This window comes from Hylaeus anthracinus, unplaced genomic scaffold, assembly GCF_026225885.1.
Source record: "Hylaeus anthracinus isolate JK02 unplaced genomic scaffold, UHH_iyHylAnth1.0_haploid 11997, whole genome shotgun sequence".
Classification (NCBI taxonomy): domain Eukaryota; kingdom Metazoa; phylum Arthropoda; class Insecta; order Hymenoptera; family Colletidae; genus Hylaeus; species Hylaeus anthracinus.
The window spans coordinates 2593026-2610072 of NW_026534344.1; the positions used below are offsets into that span (position 1 = coordinate 2593026).

Below are 17047 nucleotides of genomic sequence, written 5' to 3' on the forward strand. Positions count from 1 at the left end.
TTGCACGAAAGCGTCTCACCTTTCTCTTTACCGAATTCATCGCTTCTATTCTAGTCGGGTAGGGTCTGGGTTAGGTCTGGGTTAGGACACTTTTATACGAAAATAAAATATGAAGAAGAAACGATGCGTTAACAGAATCTAATAAAGACCAACGCCAACGTTCAACGTTCTACGAACGTTGCTAATTCAAGATGGGAGGGGTGATTATCTTCATATTAACTCGAAAGGTTTCACAGTTATTCTGTTCTGTGGTTCACTACCATAGTTGCGCGGATTTTCCACGAATATCAAGCTGACAATCTTCCTGATTAATTAGCACGAAACCCGAAATGAGCCTGGAGCGGGCGCTTCTCTGTAAATTATTAAGGTCAACCCTGGTGCGGGCTAGACTCTATTTTTGATTGTTTAATTTGTTCCATGTCTTGTAATTAATGCACTTACAGTGGATGCTGAACAGAACAATCTGGAATTAGCTCATGATATTCGCTCAAAGAGGTTTTGGCTTAACAAGCGAACACGAATAACCTGACGATTTTGGCACGACGCTAGTTTCCAATATCTTTCGATCAAAAATTTTACGATATATATCTCAAAGTGTATACATTGCATGCGTGAAAATTTAAGTTTTCCACGTTGGACAGTTGTCGTGTTAAAAATTCCGCAAAATTGGGCTGCTTAGTTAGACGCTTAACGGCGAATATTCAAAAGATACACGAGGAGAGCGTTTTGTAAACGGTGGCTCTACTTAACGCAGCGAACAGAGGTATGCAGAAAAAACGAGAGGAACGGAAAAAGGCCGGCTTGAAAACGGCACTGCGGGAAAATCCCTATTTTTTAAAATTCTCGCGGAAGACGAACACCTTTCCGAGAACTTTGTCGGCGTGAGATTGGTTAAATTACAAATGGCCTACGGCCGTTCCTCGTTCTGAATCCCATTTTCAGCCGGGCACGGATATTCATACATCCCGAACATACACACGCACGCGCTCACACAGTGAATCAAGGGGACGGAAAACGCCATCACGCACTCTGTTGGATTCAGCAAAGACACATAAAAGCCACGTGACGCTCCGGGCCCGTATTTAATGAGACTTCGCGAGACGGAAAAGGAACGAGCACGAACTCCCAAACTGGAAAGCAATCGACTCTACAGTGGAGGGTTTGTGCGATCAAAGTGGCCATAAACCAAAAAATGACAAACATCGTTGGAAACAAATAATTGCGTTTAACGAATCGAACTATGTTTTAAGCAGTCGAGTCAAGCATTGTATGTAGGCCAGCAATTTCATTGTATTTTGTGTATGTGGTATCGTTAAATGAAGGGTGGAACACCAGAGAACCGGAAATTGTCTCTAGAAATGACGGTGTCCTTTTGCCACGTTTTTGGACGCAAAGCCTAACGGAACCACGTCGACTGGTACGCGTTGTTCCGATCAAACGAAGCGACGCTATTTGATTGCACTCGCTAGACTCGCGTGTTTTCGAGAGGAAAACCAATGGGTCCTCGTTACACGATTATCGACAACTCGTTGACGTGACCACGAGGTGTGGCACAGCCCATGCAATGACGAAAAAGTTCTCACCGTGATAAAAGACAGTGTGGAAGCAACTAAAAGCTTATTATACATCTAAGAGCCACTCGACTGTGTTCTTCTGCCCTTCTGCCAAGGAGAGCGATGATCTTACAGTAAAATTCCCTTTTCGTTCCTCGATTCACCCAGACAGGTATCGAATAACTCCAATCTCTTGCGTTGCAAGGACGATTATTCTTTGCTATCTTTTTACCGATGAAGCCATGCGCAAGCATCACGACCACCGTCCCGTAATAACGTATTTTAACGTCAAATTAATATTTACCCGCGTTATCGTGCGTCGTCGTGTCGCGACAACACAGGGACTAGCGGAAAATGAAATTTTAAATCAGTGATACGCGGCAATTCTGGGGCGGAGCTAATTTAAGGATGAAAATTTCAAGCCGTAAAGCAACATCGAGCAGTTGTTGATGGCGGAGTGGAGGCAAGTGGACCATTCGGTACATGGCTTTGCTACCGCGATACCACGAGTACCGTTTTATCAAATTTTTTTTTGAAAAATCACGATATAAACCTTTCTGTTTGACATATTTAATCAGTTTATTTTGAGAGATGGCAGTGCTGGATTTTATGACCACAGGCTTATAATATAAAATATAATAAATATTAACTTCTGGGCAGGTTCTTCTGTTCCCGCACCTAAAACTGGCTAGAACGATTGCATCGACTTCGAGATCGACTAAATTTTCGTAAGGTTCAATTTTCCGTGACTGATTTACCTAAAGTCCAGTCAATTTCGAAGCCGTTGATTATGTACGTCGTAAACTGCGACGTTGTGAGAAATCGTCGCGCAGGAATCGAGACAGCGGAGAACCTTATTCTCCCGATGACTCGTCCATTTGTCATGCGCGAACCACGAGAGGCGAGTTCGCCAGAAATTGGACGGCACGATACCAAATAACGCGAACGTTGCAGCGAGTTACTTCGTTCCCGTCACCTTCCCGTCGGTTCTGTATTCTAATTCCGTCGCCTTTTCGAGCGGAAACCTCGGAACGGCGTTAGTCGAGCTGCCGAGAGATACGCGAAACCTGTTTCTCGTTAATGTATCTCGCAGCGGTTTGTGGTTATCGTAGAAAGTCTGATCGTATGACCAGGGTTTCATGTATTCTGCAGAAAACAGAGGGAAATCCATTGGGTAATTCTACCTCGAGTAAACTCTAAATCGACGTGCTCGCGTAACTGGCAAATGTCTGTTGCTTGCGTATCGAAGCAACGTGTCGTAGTAAATACGCTACCATACGTGTACAATTTTTAACTATACGGATTGAAGCGATTCGCGTAACTTTTTGGCTATATCGCAGGCCTGAATGCATCCTTACCTTGGTGTCATTGTGAATGAGTCGCAGTCTGAACTTGGACAGGATGTTCATCTCGTTCACACGCTCGACGGCTAGCCTGGCTGCTTGCAGCTCGCTAGGACCCTCTGGTCTGGGCTCAGCGCCTCGAGTCATCTCGAACAGGCCCAGAATTGTCACGTTGACCTTCTCGATGGGGTTCACCTCTGACTCTGTAACACCTTCCTCGTCCTCCTCTTCGGTGCTCGATTCTGTCTCGAAGTCCTCCTCAGTCGCATCAGTAGACGTCGACGTAACAAAAGTCGTCGACGTGGACGTCGAAACGCGCTTCTCCTCGGGAGGAGACTTGCCGCTGGCTATGTTGGAGGATCGTCTACCGGAGGATGCGCCAGGTAGCCAGAAATCATCGGACGTGTCGTTGGCGTTCTCGTTGACGTCGATCGTCTCCTGGCGTCCTTCTTCCTCGACGTTCTCGTCCACCTTGCGGTGCCTATGGAGAACGTCTCTGCCAGGACTCTTGGGCAGATCCGGGGATATGGTGGTCCAGTCTGTGGGCGAGGTGGTCTCGGGGACATCCATCTTCGGCGGGCCAAAGTGCCTTCTGTCAAACTTCTCCGCTTGAGGTGCGACAGGCGGCTTGTACGTGACTTTTATAGGGAATTTCTGAGAGCCTTCGAACCCCGTGAAAGGCTCCTCGTTGGTCTCGTTCGAGGCCCGCGGCAAGCCGCCATTCAGTTCCGGGGTCTCGACTGGACTCTGTGTCTCATTGTTTTCTTTCGCTCCGGGATTATCCAGCACTTTATCGGATCTATTCTTTCGGAGGGATCTCGAGCCTCGAGGAAGCTCGCCACGGCATTCTTCGCAGTCTAAAAGCGATTCTTCCGGCCCCGGGGAACCAGAGGCTACCTCCCTGTCCAATTTATGTTTCCTTCCGACGTTTCTTTTCGCCTCGAGCTCGACATGCTTGCCCTTAACGTCGACGTTGAACGGAACAGAGTCGATATCGGTCCTCGCGTCTTTCTCGTGATGATATTTTCGTTTTTCGTGGCGTCTGCGAACCTCGCCATAGTAGTTGTCGAGCTTCCGAGGCGCCGTGGCCAGAAATCGCGTGTCCTCGAGCGGATAGGAGCGATCGCTACTCGACTGGTCGGATATCTTCGCCGCACGGACGGCGAACGACTTCGCAGGTTTCGTTTCCTGAGATGATGCGTCCTTTTCGCGGCTGACAGGTCGAATCGACGTGGCGGAAAGCTCGTTCGCGTCGAAGTCTCGTCGCAACCACTCGCGAGAAGCGCGAAGATCCTCGCGGGAATACCCTGTTTCCGCGGTGTCGACGAGGTAAGATAACGTGGCGAGGTCACGACTCTGAGACCTCGTTTTTTCGCTGCACGTCAGGACGCTGCGAACGGAAAGGATGCCAAGGAGGAGAAGGATCAGGCTGAGGGGTAGATGGAGGGTCTCGAAGGATGAGAATGGCAGGAGGAGACGAGAGAGATCGCGGCGCGGGCGGACGCGCGTCATAATCAGTCGCCGTCGCTGCTTCGACGACCCAAGGCGTCCTCCCGGCTGCTCCTCATCTGGAAACGAACAACACGCGTGTACTTTAATAAGAGAGACACTTGACAGGCTGAGGGATTTGGGTTGGATCTCTCCGGCACCGGTTCTTAATCTTCCGGTTCTCGTTTAGAGACGCTACATTCTGGAAATTATTTCGAAGCGATAGATCTTGTCATTTTTAATATAACGATTTAATTACACCACACGATCCAAATGCAAACGGTCGCACGTATACCGACGTGACACTGTGAAGTGTGACAGACGCGTTTAATCGAATATCACCGATTTTGCAACTTTCAGAGAACGTACAACGCGGAATCGGGCCGAGTAAAATGTGACAAACGCAGTAACTCCTCTGTAAATGTAAACGAAAAATACAGGAAAAAACAAAAAGCATTCTCCGTGTTTTAAAACCTATCGGGTGGCAATATTTCTGTACAGCTTGGCACGCGATAATTCCAATCCACCTAAATTAATCAACGATGCCATTCGTGTTACGGCAAATATTATTTTGTGGCCGGTGATAAAATAAATATTGAACGAAAATCAGTATTAAAAGCGTGGATGCAAACGTTACCGGGTTTTCCACGAAAACACATCGTACGAACGAGCGTGTCGGAGTTCGCGCGGCGTTAAACCGTTTTGGGGGAACTACGTTAACGATTTATGGCTGACCAGGTCTCTCCGTTCACCGAGTTTTTTATGCATAAATATTACTTAGCGAAAGTGCGCCGCTGCTTAAGCCGAGTAACGGGCAATTAATGCCGCGGGGACAGTGACGCTCTCCCTGATTAACTTGTCGATTTCCCCAGCGAAGAACAGGCTACTTAAAAAAATCCAGTGAATTTATTTTCTCGAAAACCATGTACATTAAAGTAGAAATATACCAAGTTTCATTCAAGAATGTTTATTCTCACGAAAGGTACAACACGATCGCGTTGAGTATCTCTATTTGTAGATTAGATCCCCGGATTATCTTTTCACTTGACACGTTTCGACGACCAGGTGCGTTTTTTCGCTTCTCATACCGTGGTCATGCACTTCAATAGGATCGCATCGCGGTGGCACCGCGATCGTTCGAGCGCACTCTCGTTTATTGCGATCGGCGGGCGCAAGTAAGGTTTATCCGCGACAGGGAATTGGTAGCATCTGTCAGCTTGAACGGGAAGCGAAACAAATACGCTTTTAGCAAGGCGTATCACGCCCGGCTGTCTGTGTTCCGTGGACGGAAAATCCGAGCGCGCAATCTGCTTAATGTAATGTCGTAGAAACGAGAGCACGTGGCAAGAATCGTATACAGGGCATGTTAACGAGCCCTCCTGGTGCCCTCTTATTGCGGCGTCAGGAAAAGCCTCCGACCTTGCCCGAACGAGCACTTAAACGGCGATAGCGATTAAACAACGAGATTTATAATAGTTTGTTCGCGTACCTCCCAGTTATGCAACGCCGTGCTCGTGGACAATGGCAATACCTCTACACGTTTTAACGCAATTGACGTTGCAACGCAGCGATTCTTAACCATTCTATCACGAAGCTGACTCTGCTGCGCTGTAAATGCCTGTGAATCTTATGAATGTTTCTTTACGGTTCCTCGAATTATTATTCCCATTTATGTTAGAGAAATGAGATTTTCACTTGATAGCGTTTCTTTCATCTATCTCGAGCCATCTTCAGGTTCTATAAATTTGACAATTCAATTTAAAATTGACTAAAGGTTAAAAAGTATATTCCAATTTTGCCTTCTCCCCAAAACGAGGTTCTAAAGCACGTCTTTGTGTGGCGTAGCATTCTTCTGTCTTCTCAATGCTGTAACGATTAAGTTCCCAGTCCTTTTCAGCCTCGTGACAGGCGTACCATACAGAAGCAGTGTTTACATGGTGTGGTAGGTCAGGGTGTCGAGAGGTCCACCCTTACACGAGTCTGCGACGCTTCCACTCCTCTGTGAAACGAGTACCTATCGGAAGTGTCACGCTCTGTGTTCGGATCCACCCTCTGCTATTCGAGGTGCCCGAAATAAAATGGTGGGCGGGATCAGGCGACACTGAGCTGCGGAATGGATCGGCTCGCGTTGAATGAAACCGTCGATATCTAGAAATAGTGATTTACTGGTATCGACGGCGGGTTAAGTTATGTCTACCGGTCTGCTACTGTATCAGGAGAAGATTCAGTGCGAAGGAAAGCGAGCGACGCGTCGTCAAACATTTACCGTATCGCCTAAAGTGTTACCTACACGAATAACAAACTTTCCACTGTTCTTAACATATTTCAGAGGGAACTTTTCGAAAGAAGTGCCTTCCGATTTGTATAAAATTCTTGTCGAGACAGTGGCGGAAAGTGCTCTTGAAAATTAAAAATTTTTCTAAAAATGAAGTAGTAATTATCATTTGTAAAAAAAAAAAAAAAATAAGAAGTGTGATCGAAAGGTTTGGATCGAAGCGACTCGCGATTCTTTTCGGAACGGATCTACCTTTCTTCTTCGATACAGACGCGGGCATAAGTAGAATTAGCGAGCAATGGTCGGACACGCCACGTCGTACCGAGTCGCACGCGAACCCCAAGAGTTTTCACGATCAATTTTTTTTTGGAGTCAACGCCTCTTGCAACAAAATTCTACTCCACGTTTTTTTTTTATCTATTATTACACGAACAATCATTCGCAATTGAAACCTGTAACGGGTGCTGTTTCGTTAAAGATCCAGGGTCCCAAGATGTAGAAATCAAAAAGGAAGTTCCCTAAACGTATCTACAATTTACAGACGCGCCTCTTCCTACCGATTTAGAGACGAAATAAGTTTCTGGCGGAAATCCTGCGCGGCTGATGGATCGTGCGGGACGCACGATTGCTTCTCCGCGTCTCGAAACAGAATTTTCCGTTTCCCCGGAGTATCGGAACAGGGATTACTACTTTCAGATTCATGCGCCCGGTATGTGTACCCGATATACTTTCAAGACATTTCGAGAGTCCAAACTTTCATTTCTGGAAAGAAATTACCGTGTCCCGCCGCGCGCGATGCTTTAAGATGGGACGTGGACTTGAAAACCAATGAAAATTGCAATACTTGGGAACTTTTCCTGCGGTACGGAATGTTTATGAATGCTTTCTGATGTATGTTCAAAATGGATACTTTGAACAGAGCTCGTGACAAGTTTTATAAAGATATGTTGATTTATACAGGATATAAAAATGTTCTATGGAACACTGTATGAATATTTTTATTATCAGTGTATTTATCTTTGACCGTTCCACCTGGAATCAGGAATGGTTTTCCTCGTGAAATCGAATATCTTCTGCCTCGAATATTTTCTTCTATTTTCAAAAATAAATAATTTATTCAGGGCGATCCGTTCCACTAAAATTTTCCTTTATTCGACTCAAAAAAAAAAGGAAAGAAACAAGCGCAAGAGAAACTCTAGTAAGAAGGCAATCCGATATCAGTCGGAAGCTGAACAATTTTCCTGAAAGTTCATTAAGCTCGCGCGATTTTTTCCAAAGTTCTCCGTTTCCGGTTGATTGCGTTTCTTTCCGTCAAGCGGCACCAGAAATTGCGTTTCGCTGTATTTCAACGCGCCTGCTGAAACCCATTAGGGAAAGTTCGACCCCCCCGAATGCCTCGTAATTACGCGTGAATTATTGCCGTATTTTAGCCCTTCGACCCGCTAAGTAAGAATTTACATGACTTTGTGGAACAACGGTTCGATTAACCCTCATCAGACGTAACGAATATTTGAAGCTAGTGCTCCTTAAACTCTACTCGCCAAGACCTTTTTTCACTACGTAATTATTAATGATCCACGCTCTCAGAAAGTTTACAGCTACCATAAATTCAACCGCGTCGCGTGCAGTGCAACAATAATTTCAATATATCATTTTTGACGGACGGATTAATGTTATTTATATTTATCACTGTGTAAGTGCCATATTTGCAAGAAAATCAAACATTCTGATATTTCCAAGTTTTAATTAGCATATAACGATATTTTGATAATGCATTTGCAAACCGAATTTTTCACCGCGATTGCATCTACCTTTGAACGGACCAGATCTGGTTGCCATAATCACTCGACTTAATCCCTTCGAGAACGACACGCGTTTCCCATCGTCTCCGTTTGACAAAAGAACGGATGCACGATTGATTATCCGTCATCGAAAAACAGTACCGGGAATAAAATTCGTGTTTTCGAACAGCTCGCGTCCGAGGATAATGCGTGCCACCGCAGAAGCGAGACGACAGGGTCGAATTCATCTCGCGAGCGGTCAGCTCGTATCGGGACAAGCTTGTCCGATAGCGCAAGCGTTGCGATTCGCGTCCAACTTCATCGATTGCGTTTATTAGAATTAATAGGGGACACGAAGGGTCGCTGTAGCCTTAAAAGCCTCGCTCGTCGAGCTCGCTGCTTGGCCAGTTTATTCTGTTTCCCGCTCTTTCGCGTGCAGTTTCATAATCACTTTATCGTCATTAGATCGCGGTTTAAACAGGAATGGAATCGAAACTTTCTCCTCTATTTCCCTATTTTTCCATTCAGATACTTTTTTTAGTCTTTGGAACATGTTAGCAGCTTGTAGTCGAATATATACATCTTTTAATTGCTTCGCGTGGATAAGGAAAACATTCAGTATTAAACTTTTCCAGCGTTACTTTTTATTTTTAATTGGAATGGAAATAAAACTTACATTGATTTAAAGAAATGGGATATTCTACGACACCTCGACTCTCGAGCAAATATTATCGGGTCAGGGAAGGAATGCTTGAAATCTGCGCGCGGTCCCAGGAACTTCCTGACCTTTATAAATGTTCCTTTGTAAAAGTTACACGCTACAGGAGCGTAAGCTAGGAGTACTTTTCTTGAAAGGGGACGAAACGGGCGATGCATGCCGTAAATGGAGGAACTTTCGTCGTACATTCTGCGAACGGTCCGATGTTTTTCGATGCTTATATCGAACGATAACATTTTCTTGGTAACCCGAGACTGTTTTCATTTCGTGTTTATGAAGAACAATAGATGTTTACTCGGTCATATTTTTATTCGCGAATTAAACGTGACGTTTCGGTCAACCTTTACGGTCTTCAGGTGGACGATTATTATTATAGCGCGCATTTATGGCATTCATGCTGTATATTAATGTATATGGAAACACGTATCTTACATGCGCAGACAAACATTTTGGTAAGCTGTATGTACGTTGTTTTAGGTAAATTGATTCTACCCCGACAAAATAATTTGGTTCTCTTAGTATATATCGATTTAATTATACTATTTTAAATACTATAAAAAATCTTATTTAAAATTAAAAATTGAACCGTGGAAAATTGTCCCTACGGCAAAATTTATGTTCTTTTATCGTCGCAGATCGAGAGAGGTTTGGACCGTAATCGTGACGTTAACCATCAAAGATCCGATAATCGTAAATACGATCCGCGGAAAGCTCGCACGGTACTTCTCAACCGCGCTGCTATTCATGGGCGAATATAGGAGAATATAAAAGAACACGAAATTACCGTAAAATCGTGTAATATTGCCTCGGCAGTCGCATTTTTCTCGAGCGCAGCTTGAAATGAAATCGATGTCGACGATCGCTTCGAGTGTCTCCGTGGACAGCGTTTCCCCCTCGTGATTTTCCAATTTAGTTCGGTTCACAGAACATTTCGTTCTAAGCGTCACTTTTTAATCGCTGGCGAACCAACAAACTCCGCGAACACCTGCGATTGTTTGTCTCGTTTTCATCAACTCTTTTTTACGGAGACCAGTCCCGTCACCGATCCTTGGATCAACATTTCTTCGAATCCTTTCACCGGTATCCGTCTAGAAAATGTTTGTACTTTCCTCGAACGTCTTACAACAATCCATTACAGGAGTATCTCGATTGCTTTCTTTCGCGGGGGAACGTCTTGGGCTTTGTTTACCAGTCTGGCTGCGTTTTTATACTCCCGCCTTCTACGACGATATTCCGAGTCATCTTTACACCTTTTTTCACGTGTCCGTTAGCGTGTTCACTGCCACGTCGTTCTTTTTTTAACGACCGTAACCGTCGGTCTCAGGCCCGAAATCCGTTCGTTAGTCGATTTCTATGGAAGCAAAGATCTTCTTGCTATTTATTCGCTTAGCTTTCGTTAAACCGGCGAGATCGACAGTTTTTTTTATCAGACTCGTGTAACGAACGGACATTACGAATCGAGTGCTACCCGTGTTTTCGTTTCACTGTGATTGAAAATACTTGGAGTGCTTTGGCGAGAATACGAGACGTAGGAGTGCTGCTATGTTCGTTTTTATTTTATTAGACGTCCAGTCCAAGTAATACGTCACGACGTGGAAGGCGTCGCGTCGCGTCGCGTGAGAGCAACCGCGTCGCGTGCTTGCGGTCCGCGCACTGTTCGCCCCGTGGCACTCGGCGAGCCCCGTCTTCCACAGGAGTTCTCGTGACAAGCTGTTGGCGGTAATGCGCAGACGCTCCTCGGCCCTTGCAATTTTCCCTCGATCGGAGGCCCTTTTCCTAGCCCAGAGGTGGGAAAAAGTTTCTCTTAATGCTAAATAATCCCTGGGACGTCTTCGATTCTGGGTCAGGTTTGACAAACGATACTATTTTTGCGAAGTTCGCGGAGCAATGGTACTCCACGTGTTAGAATTGTCCAATGTGTTCGTGAAAAGTTGGAATCTTCGGGAGTTATTCCTGGACGCCGGAATTATTGAGGATTGCAGGTTAAAGTTGAAGGTGTTATTGAAAGTAGCACTTTCTGAATTATCGAGCGTGGAGAGACACAAACCCCAAGCTTAAAGAGTGTGAATGTGAGAATGTTTATCTAAAAATCTACAAGATTAGTAGAAAACATTATTTATATTTTCCTTGACCCTACACCTATGATTTCTCATTTTTCATCTTCAACTGCGTCCTGCGAGAAAATCAAGACGTTCCCCAAGGAGGTCCAGATGACCCTCGCTGAGAATCCCTGCTATAGAGTCCACGAATGAGGTCTTCGATTGGCTCAGTCACCTTGCGAACTTCTTCTCCTAATCTTATATCGGAAAAGCTCGATTCAGCCGGCTGAATGGGAACTGACCTACGAATAACTTTCCCGCGCTTCGTGTTTCGGTACCCCGTTAATAAATCGGATAGCTGTTCATCGCTTTGGAGACACTCCACCGACGGGTTTCTGGCCGACTTCTCGAACCTCTCAGAACCTCTCCTTTCGCGCACGGTTGCCGTTGCTCGACCGAATTCACCTGGCGTGCGCGTATAACGAGGACGAAGAACTTTTGAAATATCAACGCGATAGAGTTTTTAGTTCGCGCATCGATGTGTATTTATATGCAAATGTAGCCGCGTGGGTCTGTCGCTGCGGGGAAAGTGGTTCGAATAAATTACGTTATTCACCGCGGCAAACACAATTTCCGCGTGTCTTGGTTCGCAATCGTCGATGCAAATACGCAAACGGTGTCGCGCGTGAGCGTATTGTCGGCCTACTGCCACGAGCTTTAATGCCAACGTTACAAATTTCCATCCGACCGACTCGTTTCGCGATCGACCTGAAATCATTTCATCGATGAACGGACCAAGCGCGAATTCTAATTTCGAATATGCAATTTCACCCTTCACCAAGTCCGCGCCACTTTTGAAATCATTTTCGCGCCCTCGTTTCATCGCTTCGCGACCCGAGATATGATTTTTTTATATATATATATTTATTAATTAAAATTGCCCACTCGACCAAGAAATGGGTTCGTAATGTACGCGTAAGCCTGTTTTTCGAATATTTCGTCCATTTACTGGTATAATATTCAGGATAATGCGATGTTGATATCTCGAGCGTTTTGTTATCGACTTTTTCTTCCAAAACGCTCGGCAATATACGTCAACGACGAAACATAAATATCAGAAGGTATTTTTCGGATGGCCAGCGCAAACTATCGACAAACTGAACGATACCGAAGTATATAGAGAGCAAATGGAGCCGTTTCATATCCGATAAATGCGATGGAACACGTAGCATAGAGCTCCCCGAGTGAATTTTCACTCGCACTTTAATTATCGAAGACACCTGCTCTGCTCGGCCAGTAGGTGCGGCGTTTCAGCTACCATTCTATAAATCCAAGGTTTAGCTTGTCTCTCATTTGACGATAGAATTGTATCGAGGGTACTACACCCCGAAGTCGTAATCCACGCTCATTCTAGTCGGATTTCGTTAATGCACGTTGCACGATATATTGATTCCTTGAACTCCTCGCGAACCAAATCCCCTTTTGTTCCATTCGTGACCTTGTGCATAATTCTTTAACGATCGGTAGACTAATCCTAAGCTACAGCTTAAACGTACTTATCCTATAATCTGTGTATACGTATTAAGCTACTAGTATTTTAAATTTACGAATTGGACCGAAGTTCTCATCAAATTTTTATTATTTAAAATAAAATTTTTATTATTTTTATTATTATATAGTTTGCGTGGTCAAAGAATTACAATTCGAATTATAATTCTTATCAACAATCTCTCTGGGACTTGTCAAATCGTCCAATATTCGCGGAGCATTATTCAATTATGGCTGAAGAGTTCCATCGAGTTGCAGAATCGTGATTTTCGCCATAGTTGCGTGGATATTTCATTGTGCACCGTTGAAGTGCGAATGGAAAATACGGACAACACGCCACGGGAAGCGCAGGCTGTGGTAACCAGCGGAAGAGATCGTCTAAACGTCACGAAATGGAAGAGAATGCACCCAGCGCATCCACGAGGAAACCGCGGGCTGATTCACTCCGCGTAATCATTGATTCAGCGCATGGTTATGAAATAATGGACCTCTTATCAGTTTTCAGTGCTCTTAGAGATTATGTAAAATGTAAACCGTGCAACGGGGACATTTAGTTTCTTGAAAGCAAAGTTAATGGTCTCCGAACCTTCCGCTAACGCGTGCATACCGTGAACCGAAGCTCATCAATTCTTGTCCGCTCATAATCAATCATGCACACGTACGAAATAAATATAAAAATCGATACCGTGAATAATGGATGTTCCGGGTTTTGTCGACATTTCGAAAGGGTTTTCTTTATTTAATTTTCGCATTTTAAAGAAGAAACGAAAGAAAGAAGGACCGGGAGGAAAACTAAATGGTTCAATTAATTTGATCAAGTTAAACAAAGAACGTACACTTATACACACTTGTTCGAGTATTGTCACCACAATATCGACTGTAGAACACGACTGCATCGCGATGACGAATCTGTCAGGAACCCTTCTAATTATTTCCCCTTACTCTTCCTGTTCTCGCAGCATCACACGTGCCCAAACTTTCAACCCACAATTTTAGCGCATTCCGTATACGTCTCCACGTACACCTCAACAATAATTCTCTCTGAAATTCAAACTCCTAACGTCAGTGTCGCGAATCCTTCCGCAATCGTCGATCGGAGCAGCGCGCAACAGATTGTACATAATTTTCTTCCCTCTCTCGACGGATTTCTTATTTCCCAAGGATTTTCTGCGACGTTATTTTGTACTGCCACGTGCAGTCGTTTCAACGAAAGTTATCATTTTGCTCTCGACGACAATGCGTGGCGATTGCTTGAATTCTCCCGAGGTTACCGAGAGGTATACACGGTCGGAGGATGGCCTTTGTGTTCGGCAGTCGCCACGAACTTGCAGTAGTTCCAATTTGCTTTGCAGGTTCGTACACGTCACCTATCCACGGGAGAGACGCTCAATCCTCGCCGTTATTTGATTACGAAGACATTACCAGCGAGAGCGATCCGCTCGGAACGACGTGGAACTCGAATTGAAATGTATCCTCGCCAAGTTCCCCAGCCTCAAGAAAACAGTTGCGATCGAAGAGATCGCGGCTCGGTTCACACCAAGTCTCGAGCTGGAGATCTAACTCCGACAAAAATAGCAAAAGATAGATTGCCATGTCTCGAACGACGACAGAACCGATTTGCAAAAGAATCGAACGCCTATTATCTTCGCGAACAGTATTCCGTTCCCATTCAGCGTTTTGCTTCAAGTTTCAACGAAACATCGTCACCGTGCTGGTGGATTCTGCTGGAAAAAGTTCTACGAGGATCCGTCGTATCGCGTCACGTGAAAGACGTCAGGTTTCATTAAGCATCGTCGTGCTCTAGTCTATTCAAATGCAGCGTTTATTCGTCGCTTTACCTGGAGCGACTCGAAACGAACACAGATGTCGTAGATTTCTCTCGCATACCGTAGGATGCGATGCGCTCTTTCGCGACCAGTCGAATGAACGTGTATTGGACGAAATTCCACGGCGAACCTCTAGCGAGCGTTCCGAAAACGAAAGCCCGTCTCTTCGTTTCACTGAAAAATGCTTAACGCGTCGCCGTTGGTTTGCGGTAATTGCTGCTTCGGTGCGACGACACTATTTTGCGTGACTCGAGGAGACTGCGAAGGGAAGCCTGGAGTGAAAGGAAACGGCGAGCTTGAAAAGAAAAATGTAAAAAAGAACGAGAAAAGGAATAGGATTCCCGCGCGAGTAAATGGAACATTAATAGCTGAATGGACGAGATCCATTAGAGCGGTGGAAACGAAACTTTTTGGAAACGGGAGGAAAGAAGAAGATGGAAAATTTCGGTGCTCGGGATGAGGAGCGGGTCTTTAATGCTTCAAGGTAAATGCGCTTCAACCTTTGTTGCTTTTGTTGATGAATGCTTCAAAAGAAAGAAGTGTCGAATCGGTTTAAAGTCGAGACACTTTACTGAAAATAAAGAGCACGTAGTCTTTACATCTTAGTAAAACATGTTTTCCATTTTATTATTATATTTCCGAATTTTCTAGTTCTGCTGGCGTTTATTGCATCTTCGATGGCCACCCAAGGGAGTCCCTTTAGCAAGAACCGATCAGGGAGCTTCCGGAGCGTTGGCAGCCTTCGACGACGTTGGATGAATCGTAAGCCAAGAATCGTGTAATCCTCTTAGCTAGTCGGGATCTCAAGAAATTTACCGACGCGGGAGAGGTCGAGGGGTCGCGAGAATTAAATACCGTTTCTGCTTAATGCGAAAAATGAATCTCGGGCGGGAAAACGTTGTTAGGAAGAGGGACCGCTCCGCGCTCGATTAAGTCTCTTTCCAGCGTAAATCTCGTTTACTCGCCGAGGCAATTCCCATCGGAATCATTTACGAAAATCGCGTCGAAGCACATTCCTGGGAAAGGGAATCCGTGCGATCTAGGGGACCACCGACCGTGGGATACAGAGGCTGGATGAGAGCGCTCGAATATCACAGACATTCGACTCTGCCGGGTCTTTGAACCACCTTATCCATGCAAGACACGTGAAACCGTAGGTACGCGAAATCTGGAGACCTTGGGACATGGTTCTACCGTTCGAATATGAATCGTCCAAGTCTTGTTCAAATCTAAATGGGTATCAGTGCTCTTTGGGATTCCAACAATTTTAGCGCGAAGCATTTTAGAATAGTACCTTTAAGTTTCGAAGCATTTACTGTTACTGCTAAATATTTATGTGAAGTGAGTACGTCACAGCTTCTGGTGCAACCTCTGTAGCATCTGTACGACACGTTTAGCACACGTGTCGAAATGCGTGGTATATCGTGACATACGTGGCAAATTACTATTCCTTTCGCAACAGATTCCTTCTGTCGTGTGTTCCTAGTTGACACCGACAGCGTCGTTTTTCCCCAGTTCCATTCAATCCTGTCGTTTGATGTTTTCGCCCAGGATACACGACGCAATTTCGAGTTTGGCGCACTGGGAGTTGCCGAACCGTGGCCACGCCATTCGTTTCAAAAGTTCTTGGCAATTAATAGAGCGACGGGTGGAAGGGGTTAGGCGAGTCGGAGAACTAAATAGGATGAACTGGCAGCTAGCAAGGGAAACAGAATCGAAGGTGATTCTACTCTGGCAGATTGGTTCGGCGCGGAAGGGATGCGGTGAGGATTTTGTCGGAGGATAGACAACATTGTCCAAAGGAACTTGAAACGTGAGCGAGGAGAGGATCCACGCTTAACCGACGTGTGTACGAAGCAAGTCGATCGAGCAAATTACACGACACCCATGATAGATCTCGTCAGACCGCTCCTCGGTCATCCGTTGCCGGGAGAATCTGCTTAGGCACGACGCTACTCGGTACTGCGATCGATTTCTACAAATTTGTGATTAAAAGTTACCGCACAGCCAAGCAAAGTATTATTTCGATCCATCAATCTGTTTGATAAGTTTGTTTTATTTCACACCATGATAACGAAGGTCTAATGGACCAACGAACACGAAACAGTATATTCCTGGCAGTAAGTATTTAAAATAGCACTTGAAAAGTGTATCCCATAAGGTAAAGCAACTTTAAGATTCATGTTACCAACTGAAGGGAGCTGAAATGACTTCTGAATACTAATTATCGAGACACGAACGCGACGAAAAGTAGTTTACTCACTTCTCGCGCAGCCTCTTAGGAGCAATTTGTTGGCGCTATCGTCGCACTTGTTGGTCGCGAGTTCTTTGTTCCAGGTTTCATTGGAAAACGCCACGGTGATTTATTGCTTATCATGCGCGGCGTGAATTAGAGCATGCTGGATGCAGATAGCGGCTGACGGCGGCTGTACGCGTTCCATGCACCTAATACTGAAACGGTATTGTAGTGGCAACA

General features: G+C 45.1%; 2 protein-coding genes across 2 annotated transcripts in view; both read right to left on the reverse strand.

Annotated features, from left to right (window-relative positions):
- The window catches only part of LOC128889384 (uncharacterized), a 47014-nt gene extending 36340 nt beyond the window's left edge, over positions 1 to 10674 (reverse strand). The window contains exons 1-2 of the mRNA XM_054146958.1: positions 9943 to 10674; positions 2912 to 4464 (exon numbers count right to left, since the gene is read on the reverse strand). Of these exons, the coding sequence (XP_054002933.1) occupies positions 2912 to 4408 (1497 nt within the window). The 5' untranslated portion in view covers positions 4409 to 4464; positions 9943 to 10674. The remainder of the gene's footprint in view (positions 1 to 2911; positions 4465 to 9942) is intronic.
- The window catches only part of LOC128889442 (cytochrome c oxidase subunit 7A1, mitochondrial), a 345364-nt gene that overhangs the window by 45877 nt on the left and 282440 nt on the right, over positions 1 to 17047 (reverse strand). The gene's annotated exons all lie outside the window — the stretch shown is intronic.